Here is a 26,618-nt window from a genome sequence, read left to right on the forward strand (position 1 = left end):
TCATTGTGATTAATTGTTCATGAAGACTTTAAAACACGTATCATCACACCAAAATGTTGCTGTCAGGGGTGAGCTGGAACAAGAGCTGACTAATATTACCCCTTCGTGTGATAAAAGATCACCTGACAATTTGGCTGTTTATGAGATCAGCACTTTACTGGCCTATGTCTTGATATGTATTTCAGAAAATTCTTTTCAGCCATTAGAGAATTATGTTTAAAAAGTGTAGCCCTTTTGAAATGAAAAGAAGCTGATTTAAAACATGTTGCTTGCAAACCCTTGTGATGTTTTAGGAAGCTGTAATGTGGCAATGAGTGTTAAGGAAACCTGAGGCATCATAAACACAGAAGTGGTAAGTGGTTCTTTCTCCTTTTACTGAAATATATGTAATTCTGCTGAGTTATCACCAGGTGGCAATATTATGACCATAAAAGTAAAGTTTTTTTCAGAAGTGGGGAACAGTTAGGCATGAGGAAGTGATGTATCCCCGTGCTGCAATCGTTCCAGGAAACAGTTAGATTACAGTCCCCGGCAAGGTTCAGATTTCCATCTAACGTTGTCTTTTGTGTACAGAGCTATAGCTAATACTGAAAACACTAAATGTTAAGCCTCCACATTTCCATTTAAATTGTATCATTTAACTCTTCCTTTTTTTTTCTTCTTTTTTAAGAACTTGAGTTGTCAATTCATGATGAAGAGCCTTCTTTTGTCTCTCTTACTTGTCTCTGTTCTGTTTATGAACAGCTTCTCAGAAGTGCAGGGAAGAAAATGGAAAGGGAAAGGTACAACACAAAACCTGGAAAGTGTTGTCACTGGAAGATGCTATGACTATATTAGAATTGTGAATCCTGCTGTCGGGTAAGTTTTGCTTGTTTCTGGATTAGTTTTTTATATTCTGGACAAAATGGTTATTAATCAGAATCCTGATGTTTTGCTCCTAGCCTTGAAAGTGATCCTGTTTCTGAAGCCAACAGGCTTATAGCTGTCTGGAAACAAAAAAAATGAACTTTGATGGATGTCATATTAATAAAAGTAGTGTAACTAAGGCAAGCTTTTTAGTCCTTCAACTTTTTATTTCACGTGTCACCCCCCCCTAGTGCCACAGTGTTCTGTAAGGAGAATGCTGCACAGAAATGGTGGGGATGATATTTCTGAAGTACCAAATCTGACAGTGCGTCTGGGAAGACCAGCTTTACTTTGCATGCCTTGTATGTCAGGTCATGTACGAAGGAAAGCACCACGCTTTATAGCTGTCCTATGGTGCTGAAAGAGACTGATTAGCTCATCCACCTGAAAAATCAAGTAGTAATCAACTGCTGAAGTATGATTTCATGAGCTTTCATTGTCTATGTTAATTACACAGAACTGGAGGTAAGTCACACACTTTGCTAAAATGACCACTCTCTGTCCTCCTTATGTTGGTTGAGTTTTGCTAAACAGGAGAAAACTAAGGATAGGATCTCAGTCCTTTATTCTGCCACTAAAATTTCTCATGAGAGTTTGAAGAGGTATTTGCAGAGGGGGCCTGGCTGGGTTCCTGCAGCACTGAATTGTGGTCTTAATCGGGGTTAGATTATATTGTGTAATATCAGCAAATACCACTTCCTTCCTCCAACCTCCCATTTTCAGCTCCATCTGCAAAACAAGAAGATACAGGACTGAAATCGGGTTCCTGGCTTTTAAAAAAGCAAAACAACAGGTTTCTTCCTACTAACATTCGTAACGTGCCAGAAGTATTTTGGTTCAAGTTACCCACAAAAGAAAAGATCATCCTAATGCCAATAATGCAGTATTAAAATTTCAGGTGAACATTTCAAGTCTGGCAAATTTATAAACACGTCACAGTGGAAGTTGCCGGTAAACTTTAGCTATAGATTTCTACACACCTACAATATAATATATAATGTAAACTATGAAAACTTAAGTCAGTTATAAGTTGTGTAGGTATATGAAGTCTGGTCTTGCAGCAGGCTCTAGACAGGTAGAGTTCTTACTGGAGTTAACAGATGGCACTTTATATCTGAAGCAGGACATGACAATATAGAATACACTAAAATGAGCAACATAAAGCGTTGTTATTGTGGAAATGTTAACTTTATCATTAAGTGACTTGGGCTTTTAGACATGTAAATACAATATTCTTGAAAGTATTTCTATATGTCTCATGTTTATGACAGTTTTGTGGTTGTCCTCATTTAATCCCACCCAACAACTAAGCACCACACAGCCACTCACTCACTCCCCCCGCCCTGATGGGATGGGGGAGAGAATTGGAAGACTAAAAGTGAAAAAAACTAAAATGAAATAAAATAAAATAGTAATAATAATAACAACAATAACAATAATAATAATAATGATAAAGGAACACAGAAAGCAAGTGATACATGACACAACTGCTCACCACCTGCTGACCAGTGCCCAGCCAGTATCCGAGCAGTAATCACTGCCCCCCAGCCGACTCCCCACAGCTTACATACTGAGCATGGTGTCATATGGTGTGGAATATCCCTCTGGCCAGTTGGGGTCAGCTGTCCTGGCTGTGTCTCCTCCCAACTTCCTGTGCACCTCCTCACTGGCAGAGTAAGGGAAGCTGAAAAGTTCTTGACTTACTATAAGCACTCCTTACCAATAACTAAAACATCAGGGTGTTATCACATTATTCTCATGCTAAATCCAAAACATAGCACTATGCCAGCTACTAGGAAGAAAATTAACTCTATCCCAGCTGAAAATAGGACAGTGGTCTAATTAATTCCTGTAACATTTTCACAGTATAATTTTAAAATTGAGAAGTCTGAACACATTCAGCAAAGTATTCTTACTCAGAAAAGCATGAAGCCAGGCTGGACATTAGGACTGTTTTCCTGAATTAATGCCCAAAGTAGCATTATAAAAAGAAGAGCTACACAATTCATTTCATATTAGGTGTTTTTTTTCTCGTTCCCTTAGGTCTATAAGCAAATAGCGTAATCTAAACAAAATGGAAATTTCATATTGCACAGGTGCAAACCAGAAATTCTAATTATTAATAACCCTTTCTGTTCATTGTCTGTTTCTTAATTGCCCCCAGGATAGCTTTTCCAGGGGCACAGCCACCTGGATAGGTTTTGCTCTGAATTTATGTGCAAATAGAATCATTTTTAAAAAATACTGCACTAACAGAAAAGAAGCTGGCAAAGCATGTCTTTACACTGCAACATAGTTAAAACATAAAGGTGTTTATAGAAACATAAGAAAACCTTTCCTTTATGTTAAAACAGAACATGTACGATGGCAGTTAAAAGAAGCATTTTAGAAAATGTTATGGTCATGTAGAAGTGAGGGATTTGAATGAAAATCATATTTGAAATTTTCTAGTAGGAGTATGCTATATAACACAAATGATCCTGTAGTGCATTTCCCCCATATTTCTTTATTGTGGTTTAGCCCCAGCCAGCAACCAACTCCACGCAGCTGCTCACTCACTCCCCCCAGGTGGCATGGGGGAGAGAATCGGAAGAGTGAAAGTGAGAAAACTCATGGGTTGAGATAAAGACAGTTTAATAAGGAAAGCAAAAACAACACGCTTGAGCAAAGCAAAACAAGGAATTCATTCACTGCTTCCCATGGGCAGGCAGGCGCTCAGCCATCGCCAGGAAAGCAGGGCTCCATCACACATAACAGTTACTTGGGAAGACAAACACCATCACTCCAAACGTCCCCCCCCTTCTTTCTTCTTCCCCCAGCTCTGTGTGCTGAGCATGACGTCATATGGTATGGGATATCCCTTTGGTCAGTTTGGGTCAGCTGTCCCAGCTGTGCCCCCTCCCAGCTCCATGTGCACCCCCAGCCCACTCGCTGGTGGGGTGGGGGAATGAGGAGTAGAAAAGGCCTTGGCTGTGTGTAAGCCCTGCTCAGCAGTAACTAACACATCCCTGGGTTGTCAACACTGTTTTCAGCACAAATCCAAAACATAGCCCCGTACCAGCTACTGTGAAGAAAATTAACTCGATCCCAGCTGAAACCAGCACAGTAGTATATCATGGGAGGTTTGAAAACATACTTTTTTAGCTGACTAGTATGAAGTAAATCTAATATGACTTACTAGTGTCTATTAAGATTGGAAGGAATTGTCCTGAACTACAGTCCTTCCCCACCCTGTATTTTCAAAAAGTATTTTTGCCATCCTTTTGATAGATGGCAAAATCCTTTTGATTTACAAGCTGTTCAAACCCAGATGAGAAGACAGGAAGAAAAAAAAAGGCAGTAAGTGAATTAACCAGAAAATTACTGCTGTATTCAACTGTCTATAAAGATGTTAAGAGTTCAGTTGATCACAATTTGCAAGTACTAGCATGAATAAGTGAAGGCTTACAGTAGACAGCTCTTTAGCAGAATAAGACATAAGTGAATACAATTTTCAGAAGCTAAAGTTTAACAGCTTGAAATTGGAAATAGGGTAAATTCTTTTATCAAGAAGGTTATTTAAACATTGGAACTACTGATCAAGGGTCATATTGCATCACTGAAGATTTTCAGATCAAGATCACATATATGCGTACAGTACATTGTGTTTTTTTTATATGGTTATTGCAAGCATGACCAGAGATTACTGTAAGGGAATCTGTGGTCTGTTTCCTGCATGGGAGCTGCATAGCTCCTCACAAGGGGTCCTGTAACTTTAAAGTACCTGTGACATTCAGTATTGCAAAGCAGCTGCTTAAAGAATCTCACAAGGGGAAGCACCAACAGAAACCCTGTTGTCTATGGATGATGTTAAATGAGCAAAACACTCCAATGGCAAAGTTTGCTTTACTTACCAGGACTACTGTTATTCAAACTGCAGATTTGCAATTGCAGCTGTTCACATTAGGAATGCTGTATGCACATAAAATACATTATTCTGTTCTGCAGAGTGCTCCCAGCATAGACATTGTCACAGCATATGTGGGGAAGGTACTGTGGGAAAGTGGTGAATGTAGCAATTCCCATCTTTATTACTCCAGGCAGGCTCAGAGTGTGACAGATGAGATCCTGCAAATCCAGGGCAATAAGACTCTTCCATCCCTACATGGCCTGTTGTGTCCTTCCGCGGGAGATTATTATCCTCAGTGCAGAGCTAGCAGAAGGGAGCTGTCAAAGTGGATAGCCTAGCATCTTATCTGAGGTCCCCCTACATGACCAGTTTAAATGTTGAGTCCTAACAGTATTCTTGTAGCTACTGCACAGTGACAGTACATGTCCCACACCGTGCACTCATTCCAGCAAGGTAAAGCTGCATAATCCTAGCGCCTATATACACAGAAGGCATCTCTTAGTCAAAACCATTATTCTGCCATCAAAACTTATTAGTAACTCTTCCTGTGCTTGAATCTGATATTTTAAGACTAATTTTACATTCTAGTAGCTTTGCACGTTTAGCTATGCTTTAATTGAAATGGCTTTTTGAATCTGGAAAATGTCAAAGCAAGCTGTTTTCTTAAGTATTTCTGGAGTGCTGGATAGCAGTCTTCCTGTATACTGTATTTCTAATTCCAGACTGTAAATCCTAACATTTTCATTGCTACTTCTTCCTAATCTGTTGTTGTTAGGAGTCAGGAAAAGTCAAGACCGATATGCTCTTCCTGTGTTGCAAGTTTTCTACCATCCTGACTTCAGTTTTCTGTCTTAACCTTGCGGCGTTTTTAATTTGGGAATTTAAAGAAATTGGGAGCAAATTACTTTCTTGCTCAGCTTTGAAAAAACAGTTCTGCTATTTGTTTGTTTCAATGATTACAGTGAGAAGAATTGTTCAGAGATATGGGAAGCATTTAAAAATGCATTTATTAACAAGGATCCTTGCAGCATTCTACCTAAGGACTATGAATTATTTATCAACCTGTCATTGCACCCAATTCCACCAAACAAGGTAATGATTATTAATGTCCTGTGACATCCAGCACGTTTTCCATGACACAGTTCAAAATTGGCCAAGAGTTCTCTGTGGTTGACTCATGAATTGTTATTTTTGGCCTGTCTGTAGTTTACAAACTAGACTCAAACTTGATGGCATTTTTCCAAAGTGTTTGGCTGCGTTTATTTTATGTGGTAGCTTCTCAGCAACTTCTCTATTTTCATTCTACAAAGATCCCCCACTTTTCCTGCCGTGCTGGGAGCTCTGTTGTAGTCCCTGAACTTCCGCTTCTACTTTACCTCAAGTGCTCTGCTTGCCAAGGTTGTGCCTGCTATCATGTTTTGCTTCCACTCCTCACAGCCAAATCTGAGGGCAATGACATGTTAAACATTGACATGTTAAACAAATATAAGCAGAAATAAGATAGGACACCCTTATATGCTAGAAAACAGTAAGTGTTTGATGTGCTGGCAATTGCAGAGAACTGTGAAAGTGCAAAAAACATGGTTCTTTGGGCTGTCATACCCCATCACAATGTGCGCTTTGGCCCTCTCTAAAAGGTTGTGGTGTAAAGCAGTTTTTATTCTAGCACAATTATTCCTTATCTCTAAATGATACAAGCTAAACCCACAAATACTTCTGTCAACACAGCTTAATTCATGGAGTTTTGCAAGCACAGTAATAACAGCTAGACATACGATTTTTTCACACTATAAGCCAACATAGCAGTATAAGAGAATTCTGGTAAGATATCTCACTTACAAATACCTGTCTTCCCTTTTTTCTTCGTTTTCCTAAATCTGTCTGCTGAGGAAGGCAAAGCTAGGCCTAACTTTATTAAATATAGGTCTGTATCCATTCCCAGAATGGTATGAATGCCCCGTAAGTTTTTAGGGATCATAATTTACACTGCCATAAGAACAAACTTTTGTTCCTTTAAAGAGATAGGTAACATTTCTAGTTATTAGCTTGATTTTGAAAGAAATACCAAAACATGTTTTAAAATGTTCTTAACACCCCATAATCAAATTGGGTCCACACCCAGGCGATTGTTCATTTCTTATCTTTTTTTCCATTTTTTTATATAGTCTCTCTTCTGGGAAAATAATCACCTGCTAGTCATCAGCTTTGCTGGCAGAGGCCGTCACTACATGTCACTGGGTGATACTCTGATTGGCTTCTTTGGAGATCTTCTAAACTGGTGCGGGCAGGCAAACAGCTCTGGTAAGAGGATGAGTTGCTATATTAAACATCTGTTTGTAAAACCATAATGGAGACCGACTGCTGTGTTCTGGAGGAGCTAATTTTTTCTCTACCCTGGGAAAAATCAGATATAGCTTCACTGTGTCATTCTCTCCTGTTTTGTGTGAATATTTAACATTACAGTTAGGGGAGCACACAGTGAAATCGAAACAGTGCTGCACAGGAGCTAAACCTCCTTCTCAGTCCTCTGAACATGGAGTGCTCTGCATCCCAGGTATAGAGTTAGAGCTGTTTCAGCCAAATGATTGAGTCCACAGAATGTCACTGTTTGTGCAAACTGCGAAGGATGGAAAATGATAGAAAAATATACAACTGTCAACTCTCAGTGTTATGTCAGACCATCTTGTGTGTTCAGAAAGTAACACAGGAATATATTTAATTGCTTTCTAAGGTCACTTTTTACGGTCGTTTTCATCTCTGATAGCACAAATCACATGCCTTCCTACAGGACTGGACTATGAATCCTGCCCTACCACAGAAGAATGTGAAAACAACGCAGTGGAATCTTTCTGGAGGATGGCCTCGATCACTGTAAATAGTGCATTATAGCTGACTCTGTACATTAGTGTGTGTGTCCTGGGTGTTTCAGGAAAACATTGCCAGATAAAATCGGATTTAAGTCTGTAGCTGTGCTAGGTTATTTCCTATGATACAAATACACTATTTTAGACTGGGTACAGTGTTTTAGCAAGAGGAACCTAACTTTCACCTTAGCTAGATAATGTGTTAAAAATCTGTGTTAGCTTTGTTAATATATTATTAAGCATATACTAAGCAGAATAAGCACGCTAGTTGTCTACTGAATACAGGTCCTAGGTGACATTTGGCAGCCTTTATTCAGATCAAACCCAATACGGTGCCAAAATGCTTTTTTCCTATGCTGAAGAAAATATAGGTTTGAGAAAATAGTTTGAGAAGATGCATTGAATTCTTGTCCTCTCTCCTGACCTGCTATGGTCCTAGTTTGATATTATTTTCACAGTTCTGATGCTTTTTTTGGTAAAATTCTTTCCTTGGTCATTGTTGCTTGCAATACAATACCAAGCCATATGACAAATCTGTAAGATGAGTTCTGAAAAAAAATTCTTATGTATTGCAGTATGCGCAGCACAGTTCTGGGGTGATACATGTCTTGTTGAATGGTTCTGCAGTTGGAGGAGCTTATCCAGACCCAGGGTAAGGAAATGGACTTAATTATGTGTACAAGGCCTGATGCCTGCAAAAAAAGGGTCAACCTGTTGTTCAGGTGTTCTGCTGCACAAAGAATGGGAAGTGTAGCTGAAAGAACCCGTTTCATTGAAGTCTGCTGAGTTGTGGCGACAACCGTTAATTGTCCCCAGCTGTAGGAATTAACATGAAATGGATGAAAAAAATTCTTTTGACTCCTGCATTTTAAAAATTGCAGTGGCAAGCAGGATAAATGCTCTTTGAAAGCAGCCTTCAAGTCAGCCAACATACTGTGGCAAAATGTGCTTGTCTTCAAAAAGATGAGTGTTACTAAATTTTTATTCAGGGACATATCCAAGGAGAGGACATCTTTACAGGGAGTGTAACCTCTGTCAGGCCTAGGAGCAAACTTGTTAAGTTCTATAGCAAGAGTGCTTGGTCCTGCTATTTTTCCATGACCAAGAGAGGAGGGAGTTCGAGATCCATTATGGTTTCAGAAAGCAAAAAAGCTCATTGAGACTAATAATAGCAAGGATTATCTCCTCCTTCTCCTTATTCCCTCATATATTAAGGACAGATGTATTTTCCTTGATTTACCAGTGTACCACTATGCAGAAGTTCATCTAAGCTTGTATTTAAGATTTACTGTAAAAATACACCCTTAAGAACTTTTACTGAATATGCGGCTGTAGTAACTCCCTACCTTTAATGAAAGATGTATCTTTCCTTACCTGAGCAACTGTCCTGTCCAAGGCAGATCAAAAAAAATCATTAAAAAACCCCCCATAGAACAGATCCTGCTCCTGTGAGGTCACTGAGGTCTAAAAGTAACCATTGAAAAGTTAATTTTATCTCTGGATAGGAGACAAACAAGAACCATCTGTTCCAAAACACCTACTACCTGCTTACCTCCATCCCCCAAAAGGTCCACCTCTGTACACAGCTTTCAGCAAATCAAGATGACTTATATGGTTCCCTTGGATTGGTCAGGTGGTCAGCTGGGATCAAGTCTTCTGCAGATGATAATACCTGGCAGCAGGTCAATGCCCAGAATCCCATGTAGAGTCCTTATTTCAGAAAAGAGAGTCCTAATTTCTGTTAATCTACAGATTCCTTATTTCAGAAACCTCTTGCACATAAATTAATTCTTTCCATGAGTTCCCTAGGTCACCTGTCCGGTGGTATCATGACCAGTGAAATCTCCACCACCGGAACGCAGCCTGCCGTGAAAACAGCAAAGCCAGTTACTCCATCCTTTTTCTTAGCTGTGTAACTTCTGGCCATTTATGACTGAATTCATTTAAGAGATCTTGTTTAAAAGAGGCTTAGAGTTGAGTAATTAATAGCAGAAGGTAATCTGGGAGATCTGCCTGTCTTCCTAAACATCAGTCTGGTCGTTTTCAGGCATTTCAAAGCCACTTCCAAAGTTTTTCCTGCATTACAGTTTGTAAACGTGAATCATCATGACGTCACCTGTTATCATTCCAGTTCAGATTTATTTCTCACATCACTGCGAAAAACTTTGCTCATTCACGCAGTTCGAATGTAGTTGGCAGACTTCTTTAATAATATTAGTTGATTCAAGAATTGGTTTACTGAAGTCAATTGTACATGTTCCTTCATGGTTTCTGACTCCTCTAGTTAGAGATTCCTTTATATTTTGGAGGAAGCTGCATTTTTTCTGGCAGTAACATATGCATGAATGAGCAAATGAGTTTAAAATAACTGGAATCTTTATTTTTGGTTATATTTTCACCATGTGTTTAAGGCAGGCTTGGACACGTTAGACAGACAAGCAAACCTACTGTTGCTGCTACTGGTCTGATTAGTCACCACCATACCAGACTTGACCAGAGAGGGCAACTGTTGGTATCTGCTTCCTCATGTTCCACTTCTCCAGAAGTTCAAATGAACTTGCTGACATCATGAGCCCATCTCAGCTGGCTGCCAACAGACTCTGACAACGACCTTGCATCTTGTACTTCCACACCAGAGCACTAGTAGCTGCCTGCGGGCACCAGGACAGAGCTGTGGTCACATTGCCACTGCTGGTCTCATCCAGGAGGCGACAACTGACAGTCCTTTCTAGTCTGGGGGTCTCAGATCATTTAAAATGGCTAAGAGGCACTTCAGCCCAGGTGTAGACATTTAAGAAGATCCATGACAGGCGAATCAAGTGCACAGCTAGGCTCAGGCTTTGACCAAGCATGCAATGCAGAGAAAGCCCTTACAAGCTTTCTGAGAAGAAAAAAAAAGAAAAAGAGTAATTAAAAGTTTGGAAATCATTACAGTACAGCTTGCTGGAAAAGTCAGAAATCTGTGGCTTTGAAATGCCTGCATCTCACAAAAAACTCAATTCATAGACATTGAAAAAATCCTTTGGATTTGGCATCTTCCAGTTAATGTAAGAAGATCTAGTGGCTGTTTTATTGTCTTGTTTTAATCATCATTGAAATGCCTATCAAAGTCAATTTACAGAAGGCAATAAAGTGAAAGATTCTTCCTAGGCCAGGGATGGACAGGTCTAGAAGTTTCTCCTTTATGGTCTTACATATCCTAGACAAATACTTCATGTTACTGTTGCTGTGATTTTGTATCTGAAAATTAATTTTGTCTTGTGGCTGTTGCTTTTTTATTTAAAGTAAAACTGTATTGTGTCTAAAAGCAATAACTACAAGAATGACCTCTTTTTACTGAGTATCAAATGCTTTTTGTTTTGTTTTTGCATTTGTTAAAGTTTACTGCATTCTGGTTCACCTCTAAGTTGTAACTTTTTTTCAGCTGAGCCCCTCTAAGATGAAGAATATGAAAACAGAACTTCTGATTAAACGTCTTTGTCCTTTGAGGACATTCAGAATGTCAGTCACATTTTTTTCTACTCTGTGTTGAGTCTGTAATCAGAAGATAAAAATGTAAAGCAAGCCCATACCCTACAGTAGGATCAGAGCTTTGATTATTGCAAAGAGAAAAAAAAAATATTTTTCCTATTCTTTATAGTTCTAAATGTTTGTTTCTTGAATCAGTTTTTTTGCAGATTACGAAATACCTAATCTCCAGAAAGACAAAATCTCACAAGTTGTCATCTGGGTTGTGGATGATATTGAAGGACCAGATAGGTAAGTTATGTCTTAAAAAACCTAATTTCTCCTTTTTGAACCTGTCTTTAAAGTTTCACCTTTGTTTTCTATTTGGTTATATTTCTATAGCAATTGAACTAAAAATATTTTAGATGCTTTCACTAACACACGAGGCACACTTTGCTATTCCCAAAGAATATAAAAATACCAGAGTTAAACAAAATAAGAATAAATTCAAATATTAGGTCTGGAGCACATTCATTAGTTTAGAGATATGCGTGTGTGGACCTCAGACCTTGAGTGAAGATGTATCACAAACAGTTTTATTAAGGAAAAGGTCAGTCTGAATTTCAGATTAAATGTTCAGATTAAATTGCCAAATGCATCCTTTTCATTTTCATTTTCAGTACTTAAAATCAATCCAACAACAACAAGTAGGTTTTAAGAGGTCTAATTCTGCTGTTAAGCACATTTAAAACAAACAAAAACCAGATCAGTCCAAACAGAATAGCCTGTTGGTAAACAGCCAAAGACTAAGTGAAGATTTTCAACCTGTGGAAACACAGTGGAAAATGGACTTTGAAGTTAACAAAATAAAATTATTAGGCCTGTTTTGGGACTGATTAAAGGAAGAATTAATTCATTATAGCTTCGGGGGGGGTCCTACAAATGTACATAGATGAATCGAGGGTGGAGAAGCAAAGGAAGTCAGCCTTACCCCAACCATCTGCAGGGTTCCTGCAACTTAATATAATACATGGTGGCACTTCATTGGTCTTAAAACTGTCGTGGCCGAAGAGGGCCAGAGAAGCAGACTCAGATGTCACCATATCCGCCACTGCTGGCTGAATCCGTGGTGTCATTCTTAGGGGCATGAGGCTTCTGTTCTTGCTACTCAAGCCTTTTTATTTATATCCGTTCATTTTCTGTCACTTATCTTTCACTTCTCGTCTCTTCTCTTTCCTATCTCCTTTTGCTTGTCTTTCACCAAATTTTGGCATGGCCAACCCATGTCACATATTTTACCATAGTGCTGTGGAGTCTATGACAAAAGAAGCATGATTCAGATTAGCATTTCTCAGCTTTTATCTTTAAATCAAAGATTTAAATACCCTTCTGGGAAAAAATACATAGCTCACCTTTGCAGAAGTTGCCCTTATTACAAAGAAAAATTAAGACAAGGACTGAATGTTAATTTATCTTTCAGTTTGTGCTTCTCTGGACGCATGGGAATATTTGTGTATTTTTATTAATTGCTTTTTACAATTATTTTGTTCATACCCTTATGGTTTCTTTAGAGTCATGAGTATTTACTGGCCAATGGGTACGTAACACTGGCTTTAATACCTGACATCGGTGCAAATTTTAGAGGTCCCAGTAGGTTCTGCACTATGTCAAGCTTTCTTTTGCTAATTGGACCACAAAATAAGAGCTGCATTTAGGATTGTTTTTGGGTTTTTCTTTCTCGCTGTGTTTTTCTGATGTTCTGTATTTGAGACAGAGGACAAGCTTCTAATATGAAAAATAATTCTTATTTATTGTAACCAATTTATTCTGTAAAGAGAGCTATCATCAACTTTAGCCACATCTAAATAGCTGCCAAAGAATATTACAAATGAAACTCATATTTATTATTTTACAAAATTATTTTGCTCTTTTCGTGCTTGTCTAGTGAAATATTAGGCATGGGAATATTGATTAATAGAATCTGAAGATGCTACACAGGCTGAAGCCAATCTTCAAGTCTTTGCAAACTGAGTATAAAATGTTAAATGATTGTAAGCAAATGCAGCATTATAAATAGCAATGTACACCAGTTTTCTGTAGGTGTTAAGGAATATGGAAGAGGCAAAGGAATGGGGATTTTCTTTACTAATTCCATCAATTTCAGTGAAAGGAAACAAGATAATAAAAGACTTGCAATAATATTTAAATCCTTTCTCACAGAGATTCCTGTGGAATTCACACTGTAAAGATACTAGAAGACAGGCTGAAAACCCTTGGTTATGATGTCACCTGCACTGACAATTACAAGTAAGTGAAAATCCCTCATAAATATAGTGCCCTTGCAGAAGCAATTCACCTGATTTAAATTTTCACGTTTTTCAGACTTGGCATTTTTCAGACATGCATTGAGCAAAACACTACACCTAATTGTATAATTGTATAATTAAGTGGAACATTGTATTTACCCAATGTCGGACACAGAAGATGGCCTCATGTATTCAACTTCACTGTAAAATCTTTATTTGGACTGAAAATCTAAACAACAGTTAAAAACACTGTTGAATGTCTGCAGAACAACTGATTATTTGCAGTAGTATCCACAGCTCCAGTTATACACAGTAGATCTAAGGTAAATATCACTGAAGGGAAGCTTTAGAGATGAAAATCCTGTTGAGTTTGTTTAAATTTCTTCGTTTTCCTCAGTTTTCTGCCTGAAAGATGCTAAGTAAAATTATATCTTCACAGGCCTGTAATGTTCTTACTCTGCCTGGATTATCCTGATGATTCTAAGTGTACCCTTTCATCGTAAGTAAAAGAAGTTCAATCCATCCTCAGTCTCATTACAACCAGTTCAACAGATTCTACCTCTATCATCTGTTACATCTATTATATATCACCCATAGGCAATATATAGTATTCTTGAATTTATTACTTAATGTGTATTTACTAAGCAGTTTTCTGTCTACAGATTGTGCGTAATTGTCTGTGAGCACCTGGTATTCAAAATTAGTTGTTGATCAGTTCTCATTGATCACACAGTCACACTGTATATCACTGATGGTATGAATGAAGTTTGTAAATATCAGTGATATTTACAAACTTTATGAGACTTGTGATCTCATATTTTCTGATGCAAAATCTATTAAAAATTCAAAATTGTTTTATTTATATTTATATTTATATTTATATTTATATTTATATTTATATTTATATTTATATTTATATTTATATTTATATTTATATATTTATTATATATGTCATTAATATTCTTCCTTGAATAATGTAATTGTAGGTCAAATGACAGCAGATCTAATGAACGCTTCTCCAGCTACTGGAACTTGCAGTTCCAAATTTTGAGGAAGTTTTTTTTAACCTTCCATTTTGTGTGCAAACCCAATTTCTATATCTTAATGTATTTACCCTGGGCCAGTAGATTATCTGCAGAGAATGCAGATTACATCCAAGGTACAACTTTCTTAATTAGCAAGCATCACTCCTAAACGAGGTTTTAATGGTTTCCCTTCTTATCCTTATTTTTCTTTATTGTATAAAGAGGATTAAATGAAGTTATGATGAATTTCATTGAATTTACAGTAAAGATGACTGTTCGCAATTGTGTTTAAGTTTCTTAATCTATTTGCTGTTGCATGTATAGGTACGCATAAGATACTTGAACATCTGAATATAAAAACTTCCTCACCATTTGGAAAGTTGCAGGATACATAGATGCATAAAATTTGTTCTCTAGTTATATTATTTTTGTGCATAATGCATACATTTGGCAACATCCTATCTCCTACTGTTCTTTCTGCCCTAATTCAAGCACCTGCAAATCTTTTGTATGTTAATACCCACATAATACTGCAATGATAACTTCTGCTGTGAAGAGCCTGGTTTGCTGTCCCTGGTTATGGCAGCAGAGAGATGCGACTCCTGCTTCCTGTCTCTGGCTGTGTGGCAGTAGTGCTTTATGCAGCGCAGAAAAGGAGGTGTATATCACTTTCTGTAGCATATGTACAGTTTTTAATACACTCTTACAGAGAAAGTGAGTATTCTCTGTTCCTGCTGGTCACTGAAAGGTTTTACTCATCTTGTCATGTGACAACATTTATTCTTACATCCAAATTATATCCCAGCACCAACCTATAAATGTGTGATGTAAACAGTGGCATTTTAGGTACCACTGATAGCTCCAGAGTCCTTCTAGGAAGTAGATCATAGAACAGGCTTCCAGGCCTGTTAAAGCATTTGTTTGTTACTAGATACCACTTGCATGGTAGATTAAAATAGGCTTTCCTTGTTCTGCCAGTGAACGGTAAGGCTTTTGTTCATGTGCCAAAGGAAAATACCGTTGTCCCATGAAAAATCACAGCTGTGAATGCGGTGACAATATTAACAAACTGGAGGCAAAAGCACTTTACAGGACCTTAAAAAATAGAATATTGTGAACTCCTAACAGAAGATTTCTCTCTTCTCCCAGGTTTTAAACCATTTTCCTCAAAGTTTTGTCATGTGGGTACATTCCTCAGCTGAGGAAATCTGGGTGAAAAGTCTTTTGGAAACCATTAATGTCTTTTTCTTTCACCTAAGGGATGAGCATAGCAGTTCTCCAGTGTTACTGCATAGCGCTTGCAGCGTGTAAGCAGGGGAACAGCCACCCCTTCCTTTCCATCCATGTCGGTACTTAACCAGTGTATTCTAAGCATCAGTCTCATACTCTCCTGGGGTAACTACTAAGCAACTCAGCTGATATCACCCTCCTTAGGAAAAGTTTCCTTGCTTCTTTCCTTCCTGAGCCTTTGGTTTCCTCCTGTATGCATGGCAATGTAATAGCCTTGATTCATTTCATATCTCTGCTATCCCTAATCAAGACAGAGCTTCCCAATCTGAATGCTAACTGTCACTGCCTCTCCCTGAAATTCAAGTAGCTAAAATACTTCAAGCCAATGAATACTTACACTTTTCCCAAAGTCACTTACTTCTCTGCAGTAAATAACATCTCCATTGAAATTAGCTGCCCTTTCAGAAAGAGCCTTAAGCAGATGGATATAAATTATTTGATGATTATCTTCTAGATCTGTTTTCTCTGTGGATGGATCCCTGCTCTCTGATGGTCCATTAACTGACATGGGAGCCGTTTGGTCAGTAGTGGTGTCACTGTTAAGAGCACGTATCTGTTAAGAAAAGGCTTCCTTTGCATAGTGTGTGCTCAATGTACACACGATGCATTTTCATACTTCCATAATAAGTAGTTGCATTCTCTTTCACAGTGGCTATTTACTGTTACAAGACTGATAGCTGGCTTCTCAGCCTCCAGAGAGTAATGTCCTGAGCCCAAAACTATGAGAGTTGTGCAAGTGACTTTTTTGTCACAAATCCCGTTACATCAGCAGGGTAGAGCTCTGTCAGGGTAGCAGAGGGAGGACCTAGAAGGTGCTGTAGTTAACTTCAGGCTTCTTGGGTAGTGATAGTGGCCCTTAACTCCTCTCCGGATTTGAAGTATATTCCTGCTGAGTCAAAATTTAGACTTCACTTGTTGACACCCTGATGGCTGAAGAAAACTTGTAAGTAAAAAAATACCCACTAGATGGCACAGATGGCTCACAAACATAAGCAGAAAGGAAGCCAGATGCAACCTATTAGTAGTGGTACTTATTACTTGCATTATTGCAATGTCAGGGAGACAGAAATGGATCTGGATACTGTTGTGTCAAATGCTGTAAAAATACAGACCTCTAGGACCACTGCTGTGTAGAAGAGCTCTATACAATCTCAAGCATAAGGCCATAGATAGTAAATGGATGTGGAGAGAAGACGAGGCTCAGGTATTAAGACAGAAAGGAGTGTTCCCAGGCTTTTGCACACAGACATCCTGTTTATAAAATCATGACAGGCAGAGGGAATCTGGTGGCAAGCTCTTATAAAGAAACTTCTAGCTAAGCACTTGGACTGCAAACTTCATCCTTGGCAACAAACCCCTGATATTTAAAAGAATCCTAACTCAGCTCTGTGCTGTGAACATCCTGTTTGTTTTCTTTTCTTCAGATCTGCACCAGCAGTACAAAGAGGACCTATATCTTCAGGCAGAGGAGGCAGCTGGGACAAGCTCATGTTTGTTTCTTTTGTAGGCTTTTTGTTCAGATTTGCTCTAGTGTTCTAAGTTAGCCAACTGAATCCATGTCCTCTGTTTGCCTTAGCTGGCTATAAATTTGGCTTTAACTAATTTCTAATTGCAATTTCTCCCTAGTTCTGGGACTGGCAAACCTGCGTATTAAAACCCTGCATACTTCTATCTAGATACCAACTACTTTTAGTATAAAAAATCATTCTACTGCTGCTAGAAAGCCTCACCCTTCATTTCCTTTTCTTGAAGAAGAAATCCTCTTACCCTTATTCTCCAGAATTAAACTGAGAATAATACTTCTGTTCATATGTTTCAGAAAGAAAAATGAAACTATGCCTGTCATACATCTCCCACGCAGCTTACTTGTTCATATAAACAATCCTAGCATTTGGCCTTGGAAACTAAGTGTCTGATTATCATGTTTCGGGAAAGGGAAATATGAATTCAGATGGGAGAGGGCTTAGATTGCTCACTTGGTACAAGATATATTAGGTAAGACAGTGGAAAAATTAAACTGATTTTCATAAGTGGTCTAGTACTTGGGCCAAACTTACCTGAAACCATCATATAGCAAGATTCTGGCTTGCATACTTCCATACAGTATTTTACCAGATACTATCGATTGCTTCGTCATCCACACAGCTGTTCTTCAGCTGCCTGTTTCCTGGCCACTGGATAGCCAATAGTCAGGAATACCAGGTCTAGAAAGCTCCACGGGTTTTCCACCGTGATGTGATAAGTAGATTTATGGCGTATCAATTTCAGATGAGAACCTGCCAAGTCAGACATCTGCCTGCTTGCAGTGAACTCCGTTAGCATGTTTTGGAATATATTGAGGAGAGAGCAGATGCCATCTTGAAGGTCTCCTATGAATTATATCTAAGTGTTCAGACTAGATGTACTTCTAAACCACCAAGACATCCAGCTACCAAGAAGACACATAAATCTTTGGAAATAAATAGTTGTTTTTCTAGGAGATAGCTTTAATTACAATTTTCTTGAACATTCTCTGGTAGCTTCTGTATTATTTATTTGGTTTTGTATTAACTGATTGTCAGGAAACTGCGAAAGGACATTCCATTTATCTCAGTGGATCTGATTTAGGACTTCATACTTCAGACACGTCCAAAAGCACTGAAATCAGAAGTTACAGACCTTTGAAAACCAGGGCTGTGTTATGCTTCAAAATTGACCCCTACCCATGCTGAAACATTAGTCCTTTGATTAGTTCCTTCAACGTCCTCCTTGTTTTTATTGCTTGTTTGATGCTCTCCTTAGCAGCTGCCAGAATAATAAGAGAGGTTTGTAACACACAGCGCAGGTAACTAAACCCAAGCAATTTTGATCAGCCTTCTCTTTACCCACAGCAGATCACATCATGATACATTTTGGACCTCAGGCTGTAGAGATAGTGCATATGAGGCCCACAGATAGGTGTCTAAGCCATCTTTCAGTCTCGTGTTGTCCTACCCACTGACCTGCATATTATAGTGTGTGTGGGATTCAGAGCGTAGCTTAATACCACTAACAAGCCATATGCCTCTTGGCAACTTCCACCCAGAAGCCAAGCATCCAGCTGGCCAATTTTTGCTTTCCAACCTATGAAAGCTTTCCAGCCTCTGGATACAATCTGCCCCAGGAGTGTAGTCAGTGCTGGCCATTACGTATGACACCAAACACACTGTAGGAAGCTCTAAATAAATCTGTTTTGAAAAAAAAACCCCACATCTAAAATACAAAGTAGGATAGATATGATTCAAATAATTGGAGGTTATTTACTGCATAACCTTTTATCAAGACCAACACACTCAGAAACCTCTGCCTGTGTTTTCTTACTTCTAATGTTCTCGCCTCCTTTCCCATTACTTCAACCCAGTAGTAAAGACAGCGTTTTTTTCCAATATCTTTTGAATAAAGTTTCCCAGACTTGCTGGAAGACCTTGGGAAGATCTGTAAAGCTTTTCAGCTAACCCACAAATATAGCTGGGAAAAAAAAAAAAAAGAAGGCAAAGTTTTAGATACGTAGGCTTCCTGAGATCTTAAAGGCAGCAAATCTCAAGCTGAGTGTGGATCGGTTGTTCTGAGTTTAATATAACGGTTTTAACATGTGCGAAAGAACAGCGTGACTGGCATCGCAGAAGCCGAGGGGCAGAAGAAGTGTCAGCAAAGCGAGAAACGATAAGGTCAATTGTTACTCCCAGAGGGAGGGAGAGACGCGAACAAAAAGTTGTGAGCAAAAGAGTCCCTTGTATCTGTCTCTTTCTTATTTCTATATCTACAAAGTGAGTGAATAGCGCTGTTTACGCATATATTTTACACTTCTGTGGTGAGAATCGGCTAGGTATGCCTGTGCTCTGTCTTGAATGCTCAATAAATGCTCTGATTAGCAATGTCTTATGTAACAGCTGTGCCAAATTTGGAGAAATCATAATGTCTAAAAGGCATCTGCCCTTCTCTGTAAACTCATGCAAGCCTGGTAATGTTCAGCAGGGTGCTTCAAATACAGATTCAAAATGATTCAATCATTCATACTTGTACTAGCAGTACTGTGAAACCAGCTGCTTCTGGACCTGAATTCAAGGGGGAAAATGTTTCATATGAAAACATTGTATATATCACTTCATTTTGAATCCAGCTGAATGCCACAATTGTGCATAGATCTGTTAACATCCACCTATTCATGGCAGATGAAAGCATCATGTACAGGAGCATTACAAGGCTCTGCATTTCTGCAGACAGACCTGTGGAAGCTGCTGATACTAAGGTAGTATTTCCTGTCTTTGCCCATTTTGTGGGCCACTTAAGAACTCAGTTATGTCACACACTTCATTCCTATATAGAAATAAATATAATCTCCCCTTCTGCTAATCTATTTTTTTTCCTGCTGCACGTGTTCCAGTCATTGTATCTGACAAAAGCTGAACTCTAATTCAGAATAATTCCTTTATTCAGCACGTATGTGCATGCACACATATACACTGCTCATACCTGCTCTGTCTACTTTTAAATGCCAGCTCTGGAGTGCTCTGGAGTAAGAATTTATGAGAATAAAGCAAGGACAAAACTTGTTCACCTCTCTGTTCTTTTTATACTGCTGGTGTTTATTTTTGTCATATTGGCCCTGATGTGATATTCAGCTGACATGACTGTGTTTCCAGTCAGCAATCTCAGATGCAGTGGAACTTGAACTGAAACCTCAAGAAGACGCATAATACTTATTGTTCAAAGAAAACTAACTTTTTCAATATTTTTCTTTTTAACTGGATTAGCTAGAAATAATTATGTGGTGTTCTGCTTCAGCAATAGAGAGTGTAAAGTGCTTTTAGCAGAGCCAAGAAGTTTGGTTTGAAAGTAGCTCAGTAAAGGGAGGCAGAGAATCTTAGTTTAGGCAAATGTTAGGGTGTCTCAAACACTTTACAAGTGTTTTTTCCAGTTTTCAGGTTTTTCCTAATTCCAGCTTCTGCCCAGTCTAAATTTAATTGCCATTTTATTTCAGAGGTGAAGAATATAATCTGCCAGATTTTATTTATAGTCTGCAGGTATTTGATTTCCTACAGTTCCCTGTGAATTACAAAGGCAAACTGAGAGGAGACTCCTGTTCCCTTACTGCAGCAGCGTACTTCATACAGGCTGGCAGGGAGAGGGGTGCAGGGAACTGGAGCCTGGGAGCATGGCACATATGTACCCTCGCACCATGCCAGGGTACCCACTCTGCCTGGGCAGCCCCTCTTCCCCTACCTTCTCCTCTTTTTCCTGCCACCTGCAGCACAGGTGAACCTGATCTCAGTTCAGATGAGTTACTTTGTATTTTTAGCAGACTGAGTGAGTGGAAAATTATGATGTTGGGAGTTTTATAGAACGAAAATGAAGGAGGAGATTATATTTAATAATACACATTGCCTTTAACAGGCAGTGAAGTAAAGTAACTGGTCCTTCACTTGTGACCATTTGACTAGGAATACCTCTGCACTATGTAAGCAGTAAGTGTGGTAAATTGCCAAAGTGCAGGCAGAGGGGATGCTCCAGAACTATGTGTCTGAGTAACTGGAGTTAGACCATTAGTTACAATAACTAAGAAATGGTATTTTTTTTTAATCCAGTAACTGTGTTTGCCTGGGCGTCTGTTAGTGATTACACCTGATACAATCTGATATCAGGTGCTAATGAGTGCTTGGATAAATAATTAACAAGGAATGTGAGGTATTACAGGCATAAACTAGGATGATATGTCAAGGATTTGGCAAACACTGGATCACCAAACTGCAGGAGGACTTTTTTTTTTTTTCCATTTGCAACAGGTGAAGTCAAGAGAGCAGTGCTAAGAAAATGACAGGTACTGTATATGATATGCTGAGTCAGGGCAGAGGTGTGGAAAAGCTCTTAGGTCACACTATATCAAATTGAAGAGCAGAAAGTGAAGCAAATGAGCAGAAATAAGTATTCGATCAAAATCTTGCAATCTCAGATCCCAACTGTAGGACATGCTGGCCTGTGTTGTGCTTCATTCTTACTTTTCCTTTTGTTTTAATAAAAGTTGCCAGAAAATCCAGTGTTGGTATTTCCACGAAGCAGAATGAATGCTCTGGCCTTTCACCCTGAATTTTCTGTCACCACTGCCCATTAGGAGGGGGTTAAATAAAAAAAGAGCTGCAGAATAACATGAAAAGGAAGCAATGGCAAGCAAAGTATATGTCATACATCATGCAAAAAGAAGTTAAGGACAGTAAGAAGAACCAATAAATTTGGAAACCACAGCATCAAATCCTGGGCAAATATTAATATGCATGTATACAAAATCATATTTTACGTAGCTGTCAAGCAGAAAAGATCTTGTTTTTCAAGTTGCTTGTTTGTTGGCCTTTGAACCATCACATGGATCCTTTCCAAGTGGCAGATCTAACCCCTATAGGTCTTTGAGGAGAACTCTTGCAATTTGCATGCTCCTGTGCTTGCAGAACATACTTCTGTACCAACTTTGTTTCCTTGGCCACCCCAGTGGGATGGGAGCCTGCTCAGTATTTCCCTTCAGAATGCGTGAGCAGCATAATTGGTGCTGGCCAGAAAGCAAGCACTTGATTTCATGAAAGCCTGTGGGGTTACTGCATTTGCTTTTCCTCTGCACTGAGACTAAACCTTGAAAACTGTTTTGCACAAAAAAAGTACAGCAACCTCACCAGAAATCACAGTAAGATCCCTCACTTTGGTAAGGCTCTCACTTTCTTGCAAACTCTTCTATTCAAGTGGTCCCATTTTTATATATATTAAACGTGAGTAAAAAATATTTTCTTCATAGCCTGACTCATGTTGAATGCATGATTCATTAAATGTGGGTCCCCCACTCTGCAGATTAGTGGTTTAAACACTATACCCTTGAATATCTTGGGGTTTTTTTTAATTTCTCTAGGACATCATTTTCTGACATGTCTAAATAGAAAGGGACATCAGAAAAAGGTGAAGGCGATACAGAAGAATGAAGCTTCCTCAAACTGTTCTGGAGCTACCCCACAGCTTGTGTCCCCTCTCCACCTCCCTCCCCACCACTAGTGCCTTTGTATGTAGGGAGTCTCTGGGCACGTTGCCTTGCTCCATGAGAAAATCAATGTACGAACCCCAGCTATGACTTTGTTTTGTTACAAACCCGCCATTTCGGCTGAGGAAGGAATTGGGAACTGCAAAATGCAAAAAGCAGCACTGGTGGCAGCAGGGAATTCTTCAGGCAGCAGCAAAGCTTAGGAAGCACCTGTACGAGCACCAGGCTCTCCAAGCGAAGGGGAAGGCGCAGATGGCCTGACACTCAAGAGAGCCAGCACAGAAATGCGGGGAAGAAGCTTGATCCAAAGGTGAAGAATGTTTTGGACCCTTTGGGATCTTTCTTTGCAATAAACAAAGAAAAAAAATCAGTCATTAGTGCCTGTTACCCTGTCTCACACTGAGCAGCACAGTCAGTGCTGTCATAATTCCATCTGGCGACAAACTCACACAGCAACAAGAAGGGAAGCAAGTCCTAATCAGACGGACAAGGGGAAAGGAACTAGAGTGTGCATGTTTGTGCGGAGAAGGAATAAGGAATAGCTGTTCCCAAACGCCGCTTCCCTGGACATGTGCTTTAAATGCATATCCCGTCATAGTGTTATTAATTTGTAAGGCAGTCAAAACAGTTTGAAACATCTGAGCTGAAGGACAGGAGCCACGACTTCTGAGAAAGATCAGGGTACAGCTGTATTCTTGCCAGTAGATTTCGCTTGGATACTTGATCCTACTGAAACAATCTGGCTGTCCATAAATCATGTCCTAGAAACAAGCAGCTTAAAGTCTAGTCCTTCCAGTGCCATTTCAGCAGAGCACAACACTAAGGGAAAAAGCAGGCCACTAATTTAGGGATCTTAAACTCTGTCATGGGCCCTGAAAAGCACGCAGCCCTTATGCTAGCTCTGTAGTCTGCTGTGCAGCACTAACATGTAAAAGATTGCAGCAGGGAGATGGCAGCGCGGACGCACTGGCCCTCCAACCATGGTCTGACCTGCTGCTGCACTCACAGCCCCTACGCACCTGTGCACACACAGAGCGGAGAGCCATCTCCCAGGGGAGAGCTGGAAAAGGGTTCAAGAAGAAGACAGGACAGACTGTCCTGGTCAGGCACAGGGCATGGCCAGCCAAGCGAACTGACCAGCCAACTGCTTACATGTGACTGGCCCTTTTTATTCCTGTACCCCTCTCTTTTACCACTCTTGTTCTTCCCAAATCACCTAAGCCCCTCCTTTCCCACCTTTGGTTGTCCCCTTAAAAATCCCATAATAAGTCCCATGTGATGCTTTTCCCCTGCATCCCACAATATTTCCCACCCCTAGGCAGCAAGCCGCTTAGTCCAAAAAGCGATCCGGAGAGCTCCTCCCCATGGCTGATGGTGATGGGTGTCATGCCTGGACAGTGGGGCTGGTGCCTCTGCTGCAACAGTCCTGGAGGGACCCAGAGAAGGGGAGAAGGTCGTTGTCCTTCAGGAGTCCTCAGTTTGAGTTCCCACCTGCCTTTGTGCCTCTGTGCTCCTCTGGGCTTGTGCAGATGGGCCTTTGATGGGTAGATGGCCCCTGTTGCGGGCCTGGGAGGAGCCAGGCAGGCTATTATCTGGTCTCCCCCTCTTGCCATTGTCTCTCTGAGCTCCTCTGTGGTCGTGCAGGTGAGCTTTATCACATAACCCAACAGTCTGGGCAATGCTTCTACATTCCTCCCAGGCACTCCATCCCTGCTTCCACGCTCCTCCCCTACACTGTCTTCCAACATTTAAGCTCGGTCAGGAATTCCTGATTTGGCCAAGTGTCATGGTTTCAGCTGGGATAGAGTTAATTTTCTTCACTCTAGCTGGTATAGTGCTGTGCTTTGAAATTAGCATGGAAAAAAAAAACCCCGTTGAGATAACACACAGATGTTTAGGCTGTTGCTGGGCAGCGCTTATACTAGTCAAGGACATGTCTAGCCTCCCATGCTCTGCCGGGTGCACAAGAAGCCAGGAGGGGAGGGGGCACAGCTAAGAGAGCTGATTCAAACTGACCAAAGGGATATTCCATATCATGTAACGTCATGCCCAGTATGTTACCTGGGAGGGGCTGGCTGGGGAGGGAGGGGGCAATCGCGGCTTGGGGACGGGCAGCGTCGGTCGGCGGGTGGTGAGCGGTTGTATCGTTCGTGTTTTCTGTGGTTTTTTTCCCTGTTTTCCCTTTCCTTCCTTTTCCCTTTTATTATATTAACATTATTGTCATTATTATCATAGTCATTTATCATCATCATTTTATTGTAATCATTAAACTGTGCTTATCTCAACCCACAAGTTCTTTTGCTCGTCCGATTCTCTTCCCCATCCCACAGGGGTGGGGGGGGGGGTGAGCGAGCGGCTGCCTGGTGTTCAGTTGCCAGCTGAGGCTGAACCACGACACCAAGCCAGCCTCCTGCCACAGCATCAACTTTCTGCCCATCAGGGTGGACCACTCTTGTGCTTTGAGGAGATGGTCCTTGAACCAACTCGCTCTCAGGCTCCTTTGAAGTTCAGTATCCCTTGGGGTCACGTCTACCAGGTCTCTGGAAAAGCCACAGTCATTCAGTCACGAATGTTTCTGTCACACCACACTCCAGTTCTGTATTTTTTTTCCTTTTTAAGGCCATTTTTCAACATTTCCTAAGTAATAATTTTTTACTAATTGTCCATTCTGATCATAAAATTCCCCGTTCTGCTGATTAACATCTAGAAAATGAGTCACTGACTCCGTGGGTTTTGAGAAAACTACTACTAGATCAATTTATCCCTAATAAAATAGCAAAGCACTGTTGCTCTACTGTACCGGGTCACAGACAGACAAGGCAGTCAGTGCTGGTGCCCAGCACCAGAGCATTGCACTGATCTGCCCGGGGAGGTCATTTCTGAGTGGACAAAGAAGCGGGGCTGAGGCAGAGCTGCAGAAGGTGGCAAGAGCAGCTGGGAGTGTGGAGGGGAAATCTCCCCGAGCGACCCGAGCAGGTCCCCCGGCCACTGTCCTGTGCCTAAGCTTATTCCCAATTGCAGATCTGCAGGTGATAGACAGGTGGACCACACCATCCAGTGTCACACAGGAATGAAATAGCTTTGTGCTGGTGGCCCTAAGACATACTCCACCCTGCCTTTCAGCAGCGCACAAGTATTGTATTTGAGAAACAGGAGGCAAAAGGGTGGGGGAAGGAGAAATGGCTGGCGTGAGCCTGTGCAAGTGCAGGAATGTTTTGCTCCGAATAAAGGCTTCTCATTTTAGATGTAATTTTGTTATGTGCTGCTGTGCTGGCTCTTTCTGGCTCTACAGTTCAAAACCGGTGCATCGGCTTCAGGATGCAGTCCAGCATTAAGTCCCTCATACGCGTGCTTCTTCACATTTTTCACACAGAAAGCAGAAACACTATCATATTTGTTAGATTTTATCTGTATTGTTTTTTCTTTCTTTCCTTATACCCTCAGCTTCCCGCACAAGTCTTGAGACAAGAAGCAGACACATCACATATAGCCAGGAGTGTGTGTAGGGTAACAAAAAGGTCACCGGCAAATCTACAAGGCACAGTGGTGGCATTTGGTCCTCCCACACTCTCCTCATGTGTGAGAACACATCGGAAAAAAATAGTACATTCCAGTCGAGGGAGCAGAATGCATTTTTTAGAGGAAACAGGCATCATGCTTGTCAGCACAGGCTGATCCAGCACTCTCGTTTCCCCACCTAAACCTCTCAACAGCACATGAAACAAAATTAATAACTTCCCCGTGGAAAAACAGGCTACTCATAAGTGATACAGATGAAAGAGACAAAAAGCCCCAGCAGCCTGTAGTGGGCAAGCTGCAAACAGCGACTTGCGGGTGCCATTTTACAGGATAATTTCC

General features: G+C 40.2%; 1 protein-coding gene across 1 annotated transcript; it reads left to right on the forward strand.

Moving 5' to 3' along the window:
- The first annotated feature begins 491 nt into the window (after positions 1 to 491).
- On the forward strand, positions 492 to 20,298 carry BST1 (bone marrow stromal cell antigen 1). Its single transcript, XM_064449165.1, has 9 exons — positions 492 to 858; positions 5,758 to 5,887; positions 6,961 to 7,096; positions 7,584 to 7,666; positions 8,235 to 8,311; positions 11,326 to 11,418; positions 13,327 to 13,413; positions 13,852 to 13,911; positions 17,152 to 20,298. Exons 1-9 carry the CDS (start codon positions 689 to 691, stop codon positions 17,264 to 17,266), a joined length of 951 nt encoding a protein of 316 aa, XP_064305235.1. The 5' UTR covers positions 492 to 688; the 3' UTR covers positions 17,267 to 20,298.
- Positions 20,299 to 26,618: the final 6,320 nt, after the last annotated feature.

This window comes from Phalacrocorax carbo, chromosome 4, assembly GCF_963921805.1.
Source record: "Phalacrocorax carbo chromosome 4, bPhaCar2.1, whole genome shotgun sequence".
NCBI lineage: Eukaryota > Metazoa > Chordata > Aves > Suliformes > Phalacrocoracidae > Phalacrocorax > Phalacrocorax carbo.

What these genes read in the sequence shown, in the direction of transcription:
- BST1 (XM_064449165.1), top strand. Translation starts at nt 689, where the DNA reads ATGATGAAGAGCCTTCTTTTGTCTCTCTTACTTGTCTCTGTTCTGTTT. An exon ending in ACCCAATTCCACCAAACAAG is followed by an intron (nt 5,888 to 6,960) that starts GTAATGATTATT and finishes TTTTTTATATAG; the next exon opens with TCTCTCTTCTGGGAAAATAA. An exon ending in GATATTGAAGGACCAGATAG is followed by an intron (nt 11,419 to 13,326) that starts GTAAGTTATGTC and finishes CCTTTCTCACAG; the next exon opens with AGATTCCTGTGGAATTCACA.